Consider the following 13,450-nt stretch of genomic DNA (forward strand, 5'->3'; position numbering starts at 1 on the left):
TTTGCTGAATTTCAGTCATTGGGAGTGAGTAGGAGAGTGATTAGCACTTGGAAACACTCTTGGAAGCTTGGAAAACACCCTAGCAAGTTGGGTATGGCTATGGAGAGCTTGGAAATTCATGAAGAGAAAATACGAATTTCTCTTAATAAGTAAGTGAATTGGGGTCCAATCAGGTGAAGGGACATGGGGAGATGCCCATTTATGAGTAAAAAGGGAGGATCAGGTCCTGGACAATGAGTCTTGTCCGCCTCGGGACTTCAGTGAGTGTGAACTTGGAAGCGGTCATAATTTAAAAGTGACTTTTGGGCGCCCAAACTTTAATGAAGTGGGAACGCACTCACTTATAAATATTGGCTAAGTCCTAAGGGCTATTTAAGCCTAGATTGGGTAATACTTACTACCTGTTCACATGCCACACAACCATGTCAGCACAGACAGTTTCACACGCACGGTTCACGGGCGGGTGTCCCCTAGCCCGGAACTACACATAGGTCATGCAGGCATGAAAACAGCATGCAATTTCATTTGCAGGCAAGCACATAAAGATGCTATGCAATGCAACATTGGCATGAGCAATTTCCGTTCATGAAACCATATAATACCAGGCGTTTCCAGGCAAGTATATGCGATACCAGACCGAGTGGAAAGCCAATCCTCCAGGTGTTTCCGAGCATGTACACAAAGGCACAAGCCCCAGCGGAAAGCCAAGTCCTCCAGGCGTTTCCGGCCATGTACACAAAGGCACAAGTCCCAGCGGAAAGCCAAGTCCTCCAGATATTCCGGGCATGATAACATCAAGTCCCAGCGGAATATCATATCCAACTATACAGCATGACACGTGTCAATCACATGCATAGGCACATTCCATAAGCCATGGACACCAATCCAATATGTACATAGTGTGAAAGCAAGAGTGAACCACTCGGCTGGCCAAATGGTGACAGAAAGTGCATCAATTGGACATCAAAACTGCATTCTTAAATGGGGATTTACAGGAGGAAGTATATGTAAATCAACCCATTGGTTTTGTAGTTCCAGGTGAGGAACATTATAGTATGCAAGTTACACAAAGCATTGTATGGGTTAAAGCAAGCTCCAAGAGCTTGGTATGATAAAATACATGCTCATCTAACCAGCCAAGGTTATGTGAATAGTCCAGCTGAAAGCACATTGTATGTGAAGAAAACCGATGCCGATAGTCATCTTGTATGTAGATGACATGCTGATTACAGGTACTAGCAAAGCACAAATTTCAGATTTCAAAGCTGATTTCAAAGCTGAATTTGATATGTCAGATTTGGGGCCTTTACACTACTATCTCGGCATACAGTTTATGCATACAGATGATGGCATTGTTATGCAGCAAACTAAGTATATAAAAAGTTTGCTAAAAAGGTTTCACATGGATGAATGTAAGCCCATTTCTACTCCAGTAGAACCAGGTGTACTTCTTACTATGCATGATATTGGAGAGCCTTTTGAGGCCGGCATTTACAGCCAGGCAGTGGGATGTCTCATTTACTTGTGTAACACGAGGCCAGACATATCTTTTGGGGTATCTCTGTTGAGCAAATTCATGCACAGTCCAGGCACAAAGCATTGGCAAGCAGTCAAACGCATTTTTCGTTATCTTCAGGGTACCCTGGATCTTGGTTTGTTCTATCCCAGGGGGGGCAGCTTGCAGCTTTATGCATACAATGATTCAGATTGGGCTGGTGATTATGATACTAGGCAATCCACCAGTGGGAATTGTTTTTTTCTTGGCAGTTCATGCAAATCTTGGTTGAGTACTCTTGCCACATCTACTTGTGAGGCTGAGTACAGGGCAGTCTTCACAGCTACAGTAGATTGTGTATGGTTGAGGAGACTATTGCTGATCTTCGTAAGTGTCAGCAGACACCCACCACCATTCTCACTGATAGCCAGAGTGCTATGGCCGTGGCACGAAATCCAATATTTCATGCACGTAACACAGGATAATGTTGCAGATCTATTCACAAAGGCTTTACCTCGAGAAAAGTTTGAAGCTTTGTAGGAATATGCTCACTTATGGTAGTGCTATGTGTGAACAGGGCTTAACCAAGGGCACTTTTTCCCATGTGGTTTTTCCCCTTGGATATCAAGTGTGAAAGGACACTCTACATATAATATTTTGTATTTCTATATTATATGGATGTGGCACACATGCAAGGGTTGACTTGCATTTTGTGGCTACCACACTTTTGGCTCTCTCTCTCTCCCTCTCATTTTCTGTGTGTGAGCTTCTCTATCCTGCACCTAACCCTAATGTGCAGGTTTGTGTGTGTGAGTGTGTGAGTCCGACACCAACACCAAATGGGCAGTTGAGCCCTTTAGAAACATGCTCACATGGCAACTCTTTGACTTCTCATAAAACTCCTCATCCTTGAAGGCACTATCAAACTGGGCTATGAAAGTCATTGCCTTGCTCGCATCATAATCACCATGATAAGTTTCAAACTTGACAGATTTATCACATGCCTAAAATTCCTTTAGCCTCTTGGCAGGATGGCCTTCCTCATCTATCTTCCTCTTCCCTTTATCCAATGGGGCAGCAGTAGGTGCATACACATGACCATGGCAAGAAACATGTGGCACGGAGGCATGTTCTCTATGCAATTGTGACTTGTGCAAAGGTGGCCTCCCAACACTTACATTCACAAAAGGATCTCTGCATGAGACTCATTCTCCATGGGCACTCTCTGTGGCATGGGTAGCAAGTGAGACACGATTGTCCTTGGTTGTCCCATCATTATGCATAACTTTCAGCCCATGGCGGGGCCCTTCCTTAGCCAATTCCATAGGCAAAGTACGACAGCTAACACGCCCAACACTTTCCCCATGGAAAGCATGCATCACGTATACATTTCCACCAAGTTTGCCATTCCCTCTTGCATGTATATCTTTGCCTTTCGTGACCCTTGCAAGGTAGAGGCTTGCTTTGAAGTCACTAAAACCTCATCCTTCTGTACATAGGACTTTCCGTGTGAGACAAATCATTACCTATCACCTACTTTGCCTTTGACCACATCTCCACTATTTATGAGATAGCCGAGAGCCATCTCCCGAGGGTTCACACCCAACTCCTTGGCCATAAAGTCCATAGCGTGTGCAATCATAGACTCAACCTTTGCAGCCTCCATAAGCTTATGAATCTGTGGGTTCTCATGAAACATCTTCAACTCTTCCTCCTTGCAACTGCCTCTTTAAACATTCCATCTCGGCCTTCAACACACTTAGGTCATCTTCATGCATCCATATGAGAATGATCTTGATTTTCATGATGCATGGTTCAAAGTGCACTCTAATCATTATTACCAATGCACAAGATAACCGAAAGATACATCACTGCAATAGGAAAGCACTCATAGTACACCACCAGTAGGGCCACGAACGGGCCGACCCCCCCTCTATACTAAAATATTTTATTGGATTATTTAATCTATGTACAAAGTTCCAAGGGCTTTCCAACCAGATAATCCAATGCAATGCAAATATGAAGACAAGTTACCCAAACAAAAGTGTGTCAAAGTAGACTTTCAATGCAGGACTCATCCAAAGAGTCAAAGTAGCCTCACCCACTACTCCGACACATTGGTGGTCACGCTACTTTGACTCTTTGGACGAGTCCTACATCGACAATCTACTCCGACACACTTTCATGAAGACAGGTTACCCAAACAAAAGTGTGTCTGAGTAGACTCTCAATGCAGGACTCGTCCAAAGAGTCAAGTAGCTTGACCACCAGTCTCATACACCTAGAAGAAACTATCATGTCCAAGAATTGCCATGGACATTCTCAGAAGATAATCCAGAAGGGGCAGCCAGAAAAAGATGATTAGAACTAGGATTTGCAGCATGAAGTGCAGATTTGGCTAGTGTTGGACTTGGAGAAGGACATGGTTGACCTGTCGGCTGCACAAGGGGACTGTCGGCTGCATGGAGTACGCAGAGCAGAATTTGAGAGTTTTATGTCCAGTCGGCTGGCCGGCCAGCAGTCGGCCAGCTCTTTCATTGTTCAAGAAGCCTATAAATAGGCAATAGTGCTCAAGGATAGATCATTCACTCCCACTTTGGGTGTGGGTCTAGACTAGGAGATTTTGGTGTGTTCCACCTTTTATGTAAGGCAGCCTATGGCTGTAGATTAGGTACCTTTTTGTACCATATGAATATACTGAATTTCCAGCATATCTCTCTCTCTCTACTCTCCCTTCTGTCTGCGTTTTTGCATCAGCATGTTCTCAGTAGTGTTTAGGGCTGAAAGAAGACTCTCAAAGCTTCCGCGTGTTAAACACAAAATTGTCCTTCCGAGACCGTGCACGAACAGGCGCTCTCATACTAGAGCCTTGCTCACTCCTTTACAGAGACCATGGTTCACACCCTCAAGGTACAAGTACATGAACAGGTACAAGTACATGAATAGGTACGAGTACATGATAACCAATAGCAAGTACTCAAACAAGTACTCTCAGAGCTGATTCACCACAAGTACAATTGGTACAGTAGGTCTAGTGGGATATTCAGCAGGTACCACAGTGAGTACAGCCAGTACAAGTAGTACAGTTCAGGTACAGCAACGTACGGTACGGCAGCATACACGATGGCAGCAGGTACTGTCAGGTACAGCGGGTACAGCAGCATGTACAGGCAGGTGCAGCAGGTACGGCAACAGGATGCATGCAGGTACAGTAAGTACATATACGGCAGCTGGATACAGATGGGTACAGCAGGTCGAGTACAACCGAGTACAGCAGGTACAACTACTTTTTAGAGCTTCCTGTCGACTTACATAGGGAGAGAGACCAGGGACAGATGATTGCTTTTTTCCCATGCATGAGAAAGCAGCATGTGTGGGAGTTGGAGAGGTTGGTGGCCTGGAGGTGGAAGAGGTCCAAACCACCCCCCCCCCCATATGCCACATGGCATAGTGGGCACCTCCTTTTAGTGTCCGCATACTAATGTGGGTTTACATGGTCAAAAGGGGGCCCAAAGATTGGGCTGCCCATACATGGGTCCTTGGGGCCCAAGCACTAGCCAGTGGTGGCTGGCTGGTGCCCAACAGCTAAGGTGATAAAACCTTAATAATAATAAACAAAGGTTTAGACTTTAGATTAATACTAACCACCTCTTCACATGCCACAAACCATGCCAGAATACAAGAATACAGGGCATTCGCACGGTTCACGAGTGGGCATCCCCTGCCCATGAACTAGACACATCATAGCAGGCAGTCACACAAAAACAAGTCACACGAAATTAGCTACCAGCAAGAAGAGATGTGTGCACATGCATTATGCAATGGATACATTTCTCGTTCCTGGAACCTATAGATAGTAGGTGTTCCCGAGTACAGAACTGGCTCAGACAGTGGGTTCCACATCCTGGCCACACTACGGGTGATATGAGGCCTGGCCTCCCATATGACACGAGTCCTGGCCTCAGTATAGGCGACACGAAGCTCCTTGGCCTCCCGTACCTTGGCATGAAATAGGGAAGAGCCACTTGGGCTGCCAAATGGTGACACAAGCGACACATGAGCATACACATGCACATGGTTTGTGCACACTCCAAACCATGTGTATCACATTCACAAACTTCTGTATCGCTACATAGGTCCCATAGAACATATTTTGTTCTCCTAGGAGTAATGTAATCATGTCATCTCCACACCCTCATGCATGCACAGACAAGCATGTGCACTCCTACGCGCGTGCGCACTCACACACACATGGTATGTGCACACTGCAAACTATATGTATTACATTCACAAGCTTTTGTATCACTGTTCAAGTTCCATAGACCATATTTGGTCTCCAAGGGATCATCTCTGTCAAAGTCACGCAGCAACGGCACGCACACCACCCTAGGGCACTGAGCAACATCGGTGGCTAGGCTCCCATCTCCTAGCCGTTGCTCCTCCCCAAAAACCCGGCCGGAGGAGATATCTATGACAAGGTGCCACCACACCCTATATATGGCTCTTCGACTTCTCATGCTCTTGCAAATGGGATAATCCACCACAACTTCTAGTCATGCGATAACCAGAGAGTAGCTACGAGAATTGCCACCTCCAACAACCTCCTTCAATTCGAGCACCTCGATCAAACAGAGGTTAGGACCGCCCAAGACCACACAGGCCAAACTTTGATACCATGAAAGAAAGAGCATCACAGGTTGTAGGCCCAAAGCACAAACTGTAGAAGGCTGGAAACAGTTGATTATTGCTGAAAATGAGCAAGAGGCCAGCCCGTAGGTGCTCACAAGCATAAGAGACTGTTGCTACAGCCAATGACCTCCAGCAGATATGCAAGAATGAGATGAAAAGTGAGGGGATCAATGAGCGCCCTTATATATCCCTCCAAAGAACTGGTCGGCCAGCTGTAACAGGTTGACAGCTATCTAGTAGCATAAAATGCCTAAAAAGTTGTTAAAAATGCCCGAATAATATCTACTAAATATGCCAATGCAAGGTCTCATAAAATGACCAGTACAAGCATGAAAAGGTGTATGTAGACCCTCTGGAGATGATATATTCCAACAATCTCATCTCCACACACTGCACGCACAAACAAATGGGTGCACTCACGCACACACGCATGCATGCACACAAGTATTTGCACTAGCTTCCACACATGTATATATGCAGGCACACGTTTGATCTAAATTTTATAAAAAGTCCATTTCGCTAAAAACCAAGTCCAGACATCCTTAGAAATTGGATCACACAAATAAGGTGATTAAACATCTTCAACTTCAAGAAGACAACTAGAACACTGACTACAAGCTGGACCTACACATGTTACAAGCATAGTATGAACCAACATAGCAGCAGCAGGAGGAGGAGGAAGAGCAGTAGGAGCAGGAGCAGGAGCAGCAGCAGCAGCAGGAGGAGCAGGAGCAGCCACCGCCAGTTATGGGGCACTAAGTTGGAGCCCACAGCTGCCGGATATGTGATGAAAAACTCAAAAGGTCTTATCCAAGACCAAAGTTCATGAAACCATTATTAGATTTGGCTATAGACAGCAACCTGATATATCTTGGCTAGCACTGAAATCTTTCTGGTCAGGCTGACTTCTGGACTACATCAGAGGCTTGGGCACTTGTGCCTGATGACCTTAGCTAAGATGCACTCTCGACTGTAAAGACTGGAGGAGTTCAGTGCATCGCTTGATAAAAACAAGCTCAAGCTATCCCAAGGCCCAAGAAGAGACATGAGTAGAAATCAGCAGGTGCAAATCTGGTCAATAGGACACTGATGGCTCAGGTAATAAAGAGCCAGTAGCCAAAGGCCCTTGCACAGGAACAAGGTAATGAAGAGGGAATAGAACCTCTCATAAGGATGTAGTGGATACGACAAGAAGGCTGACTTCTGGACTACATCAGAGGCTTGGACACTTGTGCCTGATGACCTTAGCTAAGATGCACTCTCTTGACTGTAAAGACTGGAGGAGTTCAATGCATCGCTTGTTGATAAAAACAAGCTCAAGCTATCCCAAGGCCCAAGAAGAGACATGAGTAGAAATCAGCAGGTGCAAATCTGGTCAATAGGACACTGATGGCTCAGGTGATAAAGAGCCAGTAGCCAATGAAGAGGGAATAGAACCTCTCATAAGGATGTGGTGGATACGACAAGAAGGTGAACAGAGCTAGATTAACAAAGCCCAGGAGTCTGGATGCATATGAGGTAGGCATCTTGCCAAAGGTCTGGTATTTTGACTTTTTTCTTTTTCCTTTTGTTTGAGTTACTTGTTAAAGTCCCCACAAAAACAAAAAGAATGCAGTAAAGAAACAATAATCAAGTTAAGAGATTACTTGTGTTTTGCAAAGAGATCACCCTTTAGGAGCAGGTATTGGACATCTTGTAAGCTAATGTTCCCAACAATTTTCCCACTCTCATGTTCAAGAATGGGAAGCCCACCAATTTGCCTCTCTCTCATGAGTATAAATGCTTCTAATACCAGCTTGCTTGCATCAATGGAAACCACCTACAAAAACACACAAATTTTCATGAGAAATTTGTTTGTCTTCACCGCATGCCATAATATCACCCAAATGGATTTGATCCATGTATCAGAAGTACATTTTGATTAAAATACACAACAATGACGTTTTCATTTAAAGACACACAAAAACAGAGCCACTTTTTCTCTTTGAGAGCTTTTGTATACTCTACAGGACCAGCAGCTTCATCACACCCTTGATCCTTAGAGCTCCCCTCATTTGCCAAATTTCAAACGGGTCAGTCACTTGAAGGTGGTCAGACAGCAAGCTTTTTCTTAATTCATCCCGTTATCAGAGCCGAGGTTTCCTTCCCATTGTCGTGGAAGAGGTCCTCTCTCATGTTAAGCATATATTAGTGGGGTTAATCAAGGATAGCTAGTCACTCAACTTCACACGTAGCTACTATTCCAGAGGCCAACATCATTGTTAACTTGGAATTGGATCCTCTCAGGACTCCAAGCATTGAAGCTGAAGGACGATGAGTTGGAGAGACTCTGCAACAAGTGAAAGATTGAGAAGCCCGCTTCCAGCTACTTCAAGGCAATCCAGACGTGCAATGGGCTATTAGAGGTAAACAACCCATAACCCAATCTTAGGGGCTTTCCGGACAGCTAGGACTAATGCAAAAACCAGGACGTTAGGGATGTCAGTTCATTCCCCATCACCTTCTCCACCGCCACCTCAAATCCCTCTATTTGCAGACCATATAGCATTTCTATGGAAACCCTTGATGAAGGTCAAAATCAATCACAGCCTATCATGCATGCTAAGGGTCCCGTATAAGGTACGAGGGATACATCTGCAAGATAAAAAGGCAAGAAGCTTATGGGTCCAGTGGGCAATGATAAAGGGAAGGCATTAGAGGAGGAGGTTGTTATGCCATATGCTACAAGTAGAAGCAAAAGAAAGATGCCAGAGTTAGAAGAGGAGGATCAGTCCGAAGAGTCTTCTCCCCCTCTCAAAAGAAGGTCATGGAGTTCAAGACAGGATAAACAGGTCGAGTTTGATGACTTCCAATGTGGACATGAATTGGAAGAGAAGGATCAGCCCAAATAGTCTTCTCCCCCTCCAAAGAAGCTCACGGAGTTCAAGACACGAGATAAACAGGTCAAGTCTGATGACTTCCAAAACGGGACATGAATGTGGACAAAGCCCTTGCTTTCATATCCCAGTTTGAATTCTGGAAGAGCCCTACTCAGACAAGTCCAAGCTAAAACAAGTGGGACATCAACTCAAGGGCACTGCAAGCTCTTGGTGGTTGGCATAGAAGCTGCTTGGCATTGCTCCCAAAACCTGGCAGGGTTTCAAGACCAGTTTCCATAAGCACTTCTTACCTCCTAACTTTCAGAAGAAGATCATCAAAGAGTGGGAGGTGCTCAGCCAGAAAGAGCATGAGAAAGTGGAAGCTTACCATGCCCGATTTGGAAGGTGTTGCTTTTCATGCATATCGATGGGGAGGACAAGATGCAAAAATTTGAGGCTGGATTACAGCCAATCTTTCAAGATGGGATGGAAATTTATCCCCATAGCACTGGCTGTTGAGAAGGAGCATGTGAAATACCTCACTGAAAAGATTCAAACATACCTGGGAAAGGACAAGGGACTAGAAAGGATCCTCATGAAGAGGATGAGGCTGAAAATGAAGGTAAGAAGCCACATGCTACAAAGCATAGAAAGAAGCAGGACATACCCAGTCTTGAAAAGACATGAAGTCTTCTTACATCCATGAGAAGAGATGTTTTAATTGCGGTAGCAAAGATCACATGCTTTCTCAATGCCCTGAAATGATGCAAGAAGACAAGCTGAAAACACGACTACTGATGCATAGTCCAGATGTATGGACAGCTTGGAACGCAATTGGGAATGCATGCATAGTTGGGGCAATTCCAAATGGCTGCCACCATTGGGTTTGTCAGGACCCTTACTATACATAGTTTTCACCATTGACATGGTTACCTTTGATACTTAGATGCTATATCATATATGGCCATACTTGCCTTGCATGGCCACCTACCATCCCTTCCAAGGGGCATCTGGCCAGTCACTTGGCCATACTTGCCTTACATGGCCACCTACCATCCCTTCTTCCAAGGGGCATCTGGCCAGTCACTTGGCCAAACTTGCCTTGCATGGCCACCTACCACCCCTTTCAAGGGGCTCCCTTCTCCTAGACGTCTACTGGCTCAGCCTCCACAGCAACCCGAGCTGCAGCCGCTGCTGTACAAGCAACTGTACGAACTGTACAGCCACCTGCAGAGCTGTACGACCAGGCCCAGATCAGCCATACAGGGCAGCCTCATCATCTTCTAGCTGCCACAGGGCTGGAGGCCTGCTGTAATTGGTGTTTTAGCTGCTGGTCACCTGTTCTTACTCGTGTTTCCCCCCTGGGGCAGCTGCCACGTCAGTCCTAGGGAGGGGAATCGGCATCTACGGCAGCACAGGGTGCTGTACCTAGCCTTGGATGCTTAGCTGGACCACTATTTGTCTTGCCAGGAAGGTGTTCCAGTTATCAGTGGTGCTCCGGAACCTACAGATTTCAAGACCTCCTTGCCAGGTGTGAGACTGGGAGTTAGCTTGGATTAGTGCTCTCTTAATCCACCCCGTTAGGCTCTCACTAGGAACATCATAGGGATGGTTTATTAAGGCTCATAAACAACACATATCCTTAGACATAGAATGATCAAAAAGAAGGCATTTCCTTCTGTCTGATTTTTTACTCCTGAGCTAGGTGTGTACCTTGTCAGGTCTCATCACAGGCAGAGCAAGCTCCTTGAGTGTCTTCGATGCCATCTCCTCAAACCAATCATATCCTTTGCATTGATGAAGTCCCTTCACGACTGCTGCTCGCGTGATAAAGTTTTGTATATCTGGCTTGTTCATCTCTACAACTGGAATGCTTCGCAATCGATACTTTGATAAAAGCAGCAACAAAGTCAGCATGGAGTCATCCGGCTTTATTGGAAGAAAAGGCGTCCACCTATACGACTTTGTGATCTCCGAAACCTGCACAAGAACATCATTTCAAGGATTTTGTTGTGCATAGTGTGTAGTGATAAGAGGATACCTTCGTCAGATAGTAGCCCCTAGAGAGGTAAACAGGTTCATGTGAAACCAAAAAGCACTTACAAACTTTTTGATACAGAGCAAGTGTTTTTTCTTGCCTTGATTGATTTGAAAGGCTCTTCTCTAAGGATAATTTTGTAGAAATCTTCCCCAAGAGCATCAACTGCTGATGGGGCATCTTTGCCAACTCCCCTTTCCACAGCAACTCCGCCCGCTATAGCGGCACCTACAGAAGCTACAGTCAGGCCAGCGGCCGCAGCAGGACCGGTTGCACCGAGTGCTAAGGCACACAAAGCTCCCACAGCCCCAGCGCCCACTCCGGCTGCCGTGGCCGAGCCCACTGCCAATGCTACTGCTGAAAGGTCTGCTTGCTCCAGTACCCATAATATTATGGCTCCATAATCAACCATACCCATGTACCGTTCCAACCAGCTCACAGTCTTGTCGAGATTTGGGTTTGTTGTGGGCGCCGAGAAAATATTGTGCTTTGAAAGCAATTCCACAGTCTCTGCAATCGAAGAATCTGCCGAAATCTCGACCACTGCAAAGACAAGTGTGCACGCCCTCCACCAAAACACATAAGCACACTCACATGCCCTACAAACACATACATAGATACACGACACATGCACACATTCATGCATGAGTGTAGCCCCACACAAACCCCCACCCCCCCAAACACACACACACACACACACACACACACACACACACACACACAAAAGCCTGTCAAAGAAAACTTGGAAGCAATAGTTTCCTTGATCTTTTTATAGCAAAAATAATTGTGATGCGAGATTATTACTAACCAGGAAAAAGGAGCTTCGAGGACCATGCCATACCTGTTTTTTCAGGGAGCTCATGGAAAGAGGACACAGGGATCTTTGCAAGTGCAAAGCTTACGACCTCTTTAACATTCACGGGCAACATTGATCTCTCATTACCCAGGGCTGACATCTTCAAAAAAAAAAACAATCTGCAAATTAAAAACAATTATCATTTTCATAAATTGTTTCTTGGTCAGGATAGCTAAGTGGGTTTATGATTTTTTATTTCATTTTTCAAAGAATACTTGCCTGTAGTTGTGAGTGGTTGCAACAAACTGTCGATGGTGTGAGGACGCTGAGGAAGATGAATTTTTTTTTCTTTTTCTTTTTTTGAGCTGCGAGACAAGAAGACGGTAGCACAAACATCGACACCTGGCTCCCTTTCATTGGCACTACCAAGCCACTTGTCATCACCTGGCTCCCTGTCATTGGCACTACCAAGCCACTTGTCATCATTCTAGCAATAAGCATTTTTTTTTGTTCACACCAAGCATTCTCCATTTTATTTTTTTTTGTTCACACCAAGCATTCTCCATGTTGTATATTCACACCTAAGAGGCTGTTCACACCAAGCATGTGTTTGCCCATCCCTCCTCGTTGTATATTCACACCTAAGAGGCTATTCTGAGAGGAGATGCAACTAGCTGCCCACTAGTTGAACCAGATGGAGTCGATTTGAGCCACATAAGCAATTGTTCAATCTTCAAGTGAAGCCACAATGTTAGAGATTTATAATTTTCTTTTAAAAAAAACTAGTTCGAACCATTTTCGTGAGCCGTCCATGTTGTATATTCACACCTAAGAGATTGTTCACACCAAGCATTTGTTTGCACACCCGTCCTCGTTGTATATTCACACCTAAGAGGCTGTTCTCACATTTGAGAAAAGGTGCAACCACCTACCCACCAATTGAACAAGATGGAGTTGATTCGAGCCACACGAGCAAGAGTTAAATATAGCCAACATTCGATCAAGTGAAGACATGATGTTAGAGATTTTCAAAAAAAAAATAAAAAAACTAGTTCAAATGAGCCGTCCATGTTGTATATTCACACCTAAGAGATTGTTCACACCAAGCATTTGCTTACACATTCGTCCTCGTAGTATATTCACACCTAAGAGGATGTTCTCACATTTGAGAAAAGATGCAACTAGCTACTCACCAGTTGAGCCATGATGTTAGAGAACTAGTTAAAACCATTTTATAGAGTTTCATAGGTTATCCTTTTCTCAAAAAAGGCTTACAAAAAACGACCAAGATCTAATGTGAAGAAGATGGAACACCCCTATGTTGGCTAGGGTGTTTAATATCCCACTAGACACCGCTGGAGGGTTGTTGGTTTTATTATTGCTATCTATGTGAATTGGTCACCCACCTGTTGGCCACCCCTCCACATGTATGAACAACCCCTAAGGTCTACCCTTAGGAGACCTCAATATAAAACTACGGGGACTAAACCTTAAAATAAATTAATCTAGAGGAGATGTAAATGAATCCAAAAATATTACTAAATAAAATAAAATAAATTAACTTATAATTCCAA

General features: G+C 44.7%; 1 protein-coding gene across 4 annotated transcripts in view; it reads right to left on the reverse strand.

The window, feature by feature from the left end:
• The window catches only part of LOC147610574 (Cystathionine beta-synthase (CBS) protein), a 46,338-nt gene extending 33,980 nt beyond the window's left edge, over nt 1-12,358 (reverse strand). For 3 of the 4 annotated variants that reach the window (XM_086786285.1, XM_086786284.1, XM_086786286.1), the window contains exons 1-5: nt 12,156-12,358; nt 11,922-12,036; nt 11,181-11,623; nt 10,756-11,022; nt 7,831-8,003 (exon numbers count right to left, since the gene is read on the reverse strand). In XM_086786285.1, coding sequence (XP_086642411.1) covers nt 7,831-8,003; nt 10,756-11,022; nt 11,181-11,623; nt 11,922-12,036; nt 12,156-12,335 — 1,178 coding nt within the window. In that variant the 5' untranslated portion in view covers nt 12,336-12,358. The remainder of the gene's footprint in view (nt 1-7,830; nt 8,004-10,755; nt 11,023-11,180; nt 11,624-11,921; nt 12,037-12,155) is intronic. The other variant, XM_086786283.1, reaches the window with a different exon arrangement.
• Nucleotides 12,359-13,450: the final 1,092 nt, after the last annotated feature.

This window comes from Cibotium barometz, chromosome 49, assembly GCF_041138505.1.
Source record: "Cibotium barometz isolate CiBa-2024 chromosome 49, ASM4113850v1, whole genome shotgun sequence".
In the NCBI taxonomy this organism is placed as follows: domain Eukaryota; kingdom Viridiplantae; phylum Streptophyta; class Polypodiopsida; order Cyatheales; family Cibotiaceae; genus Cibotium; species Cibotium barometz.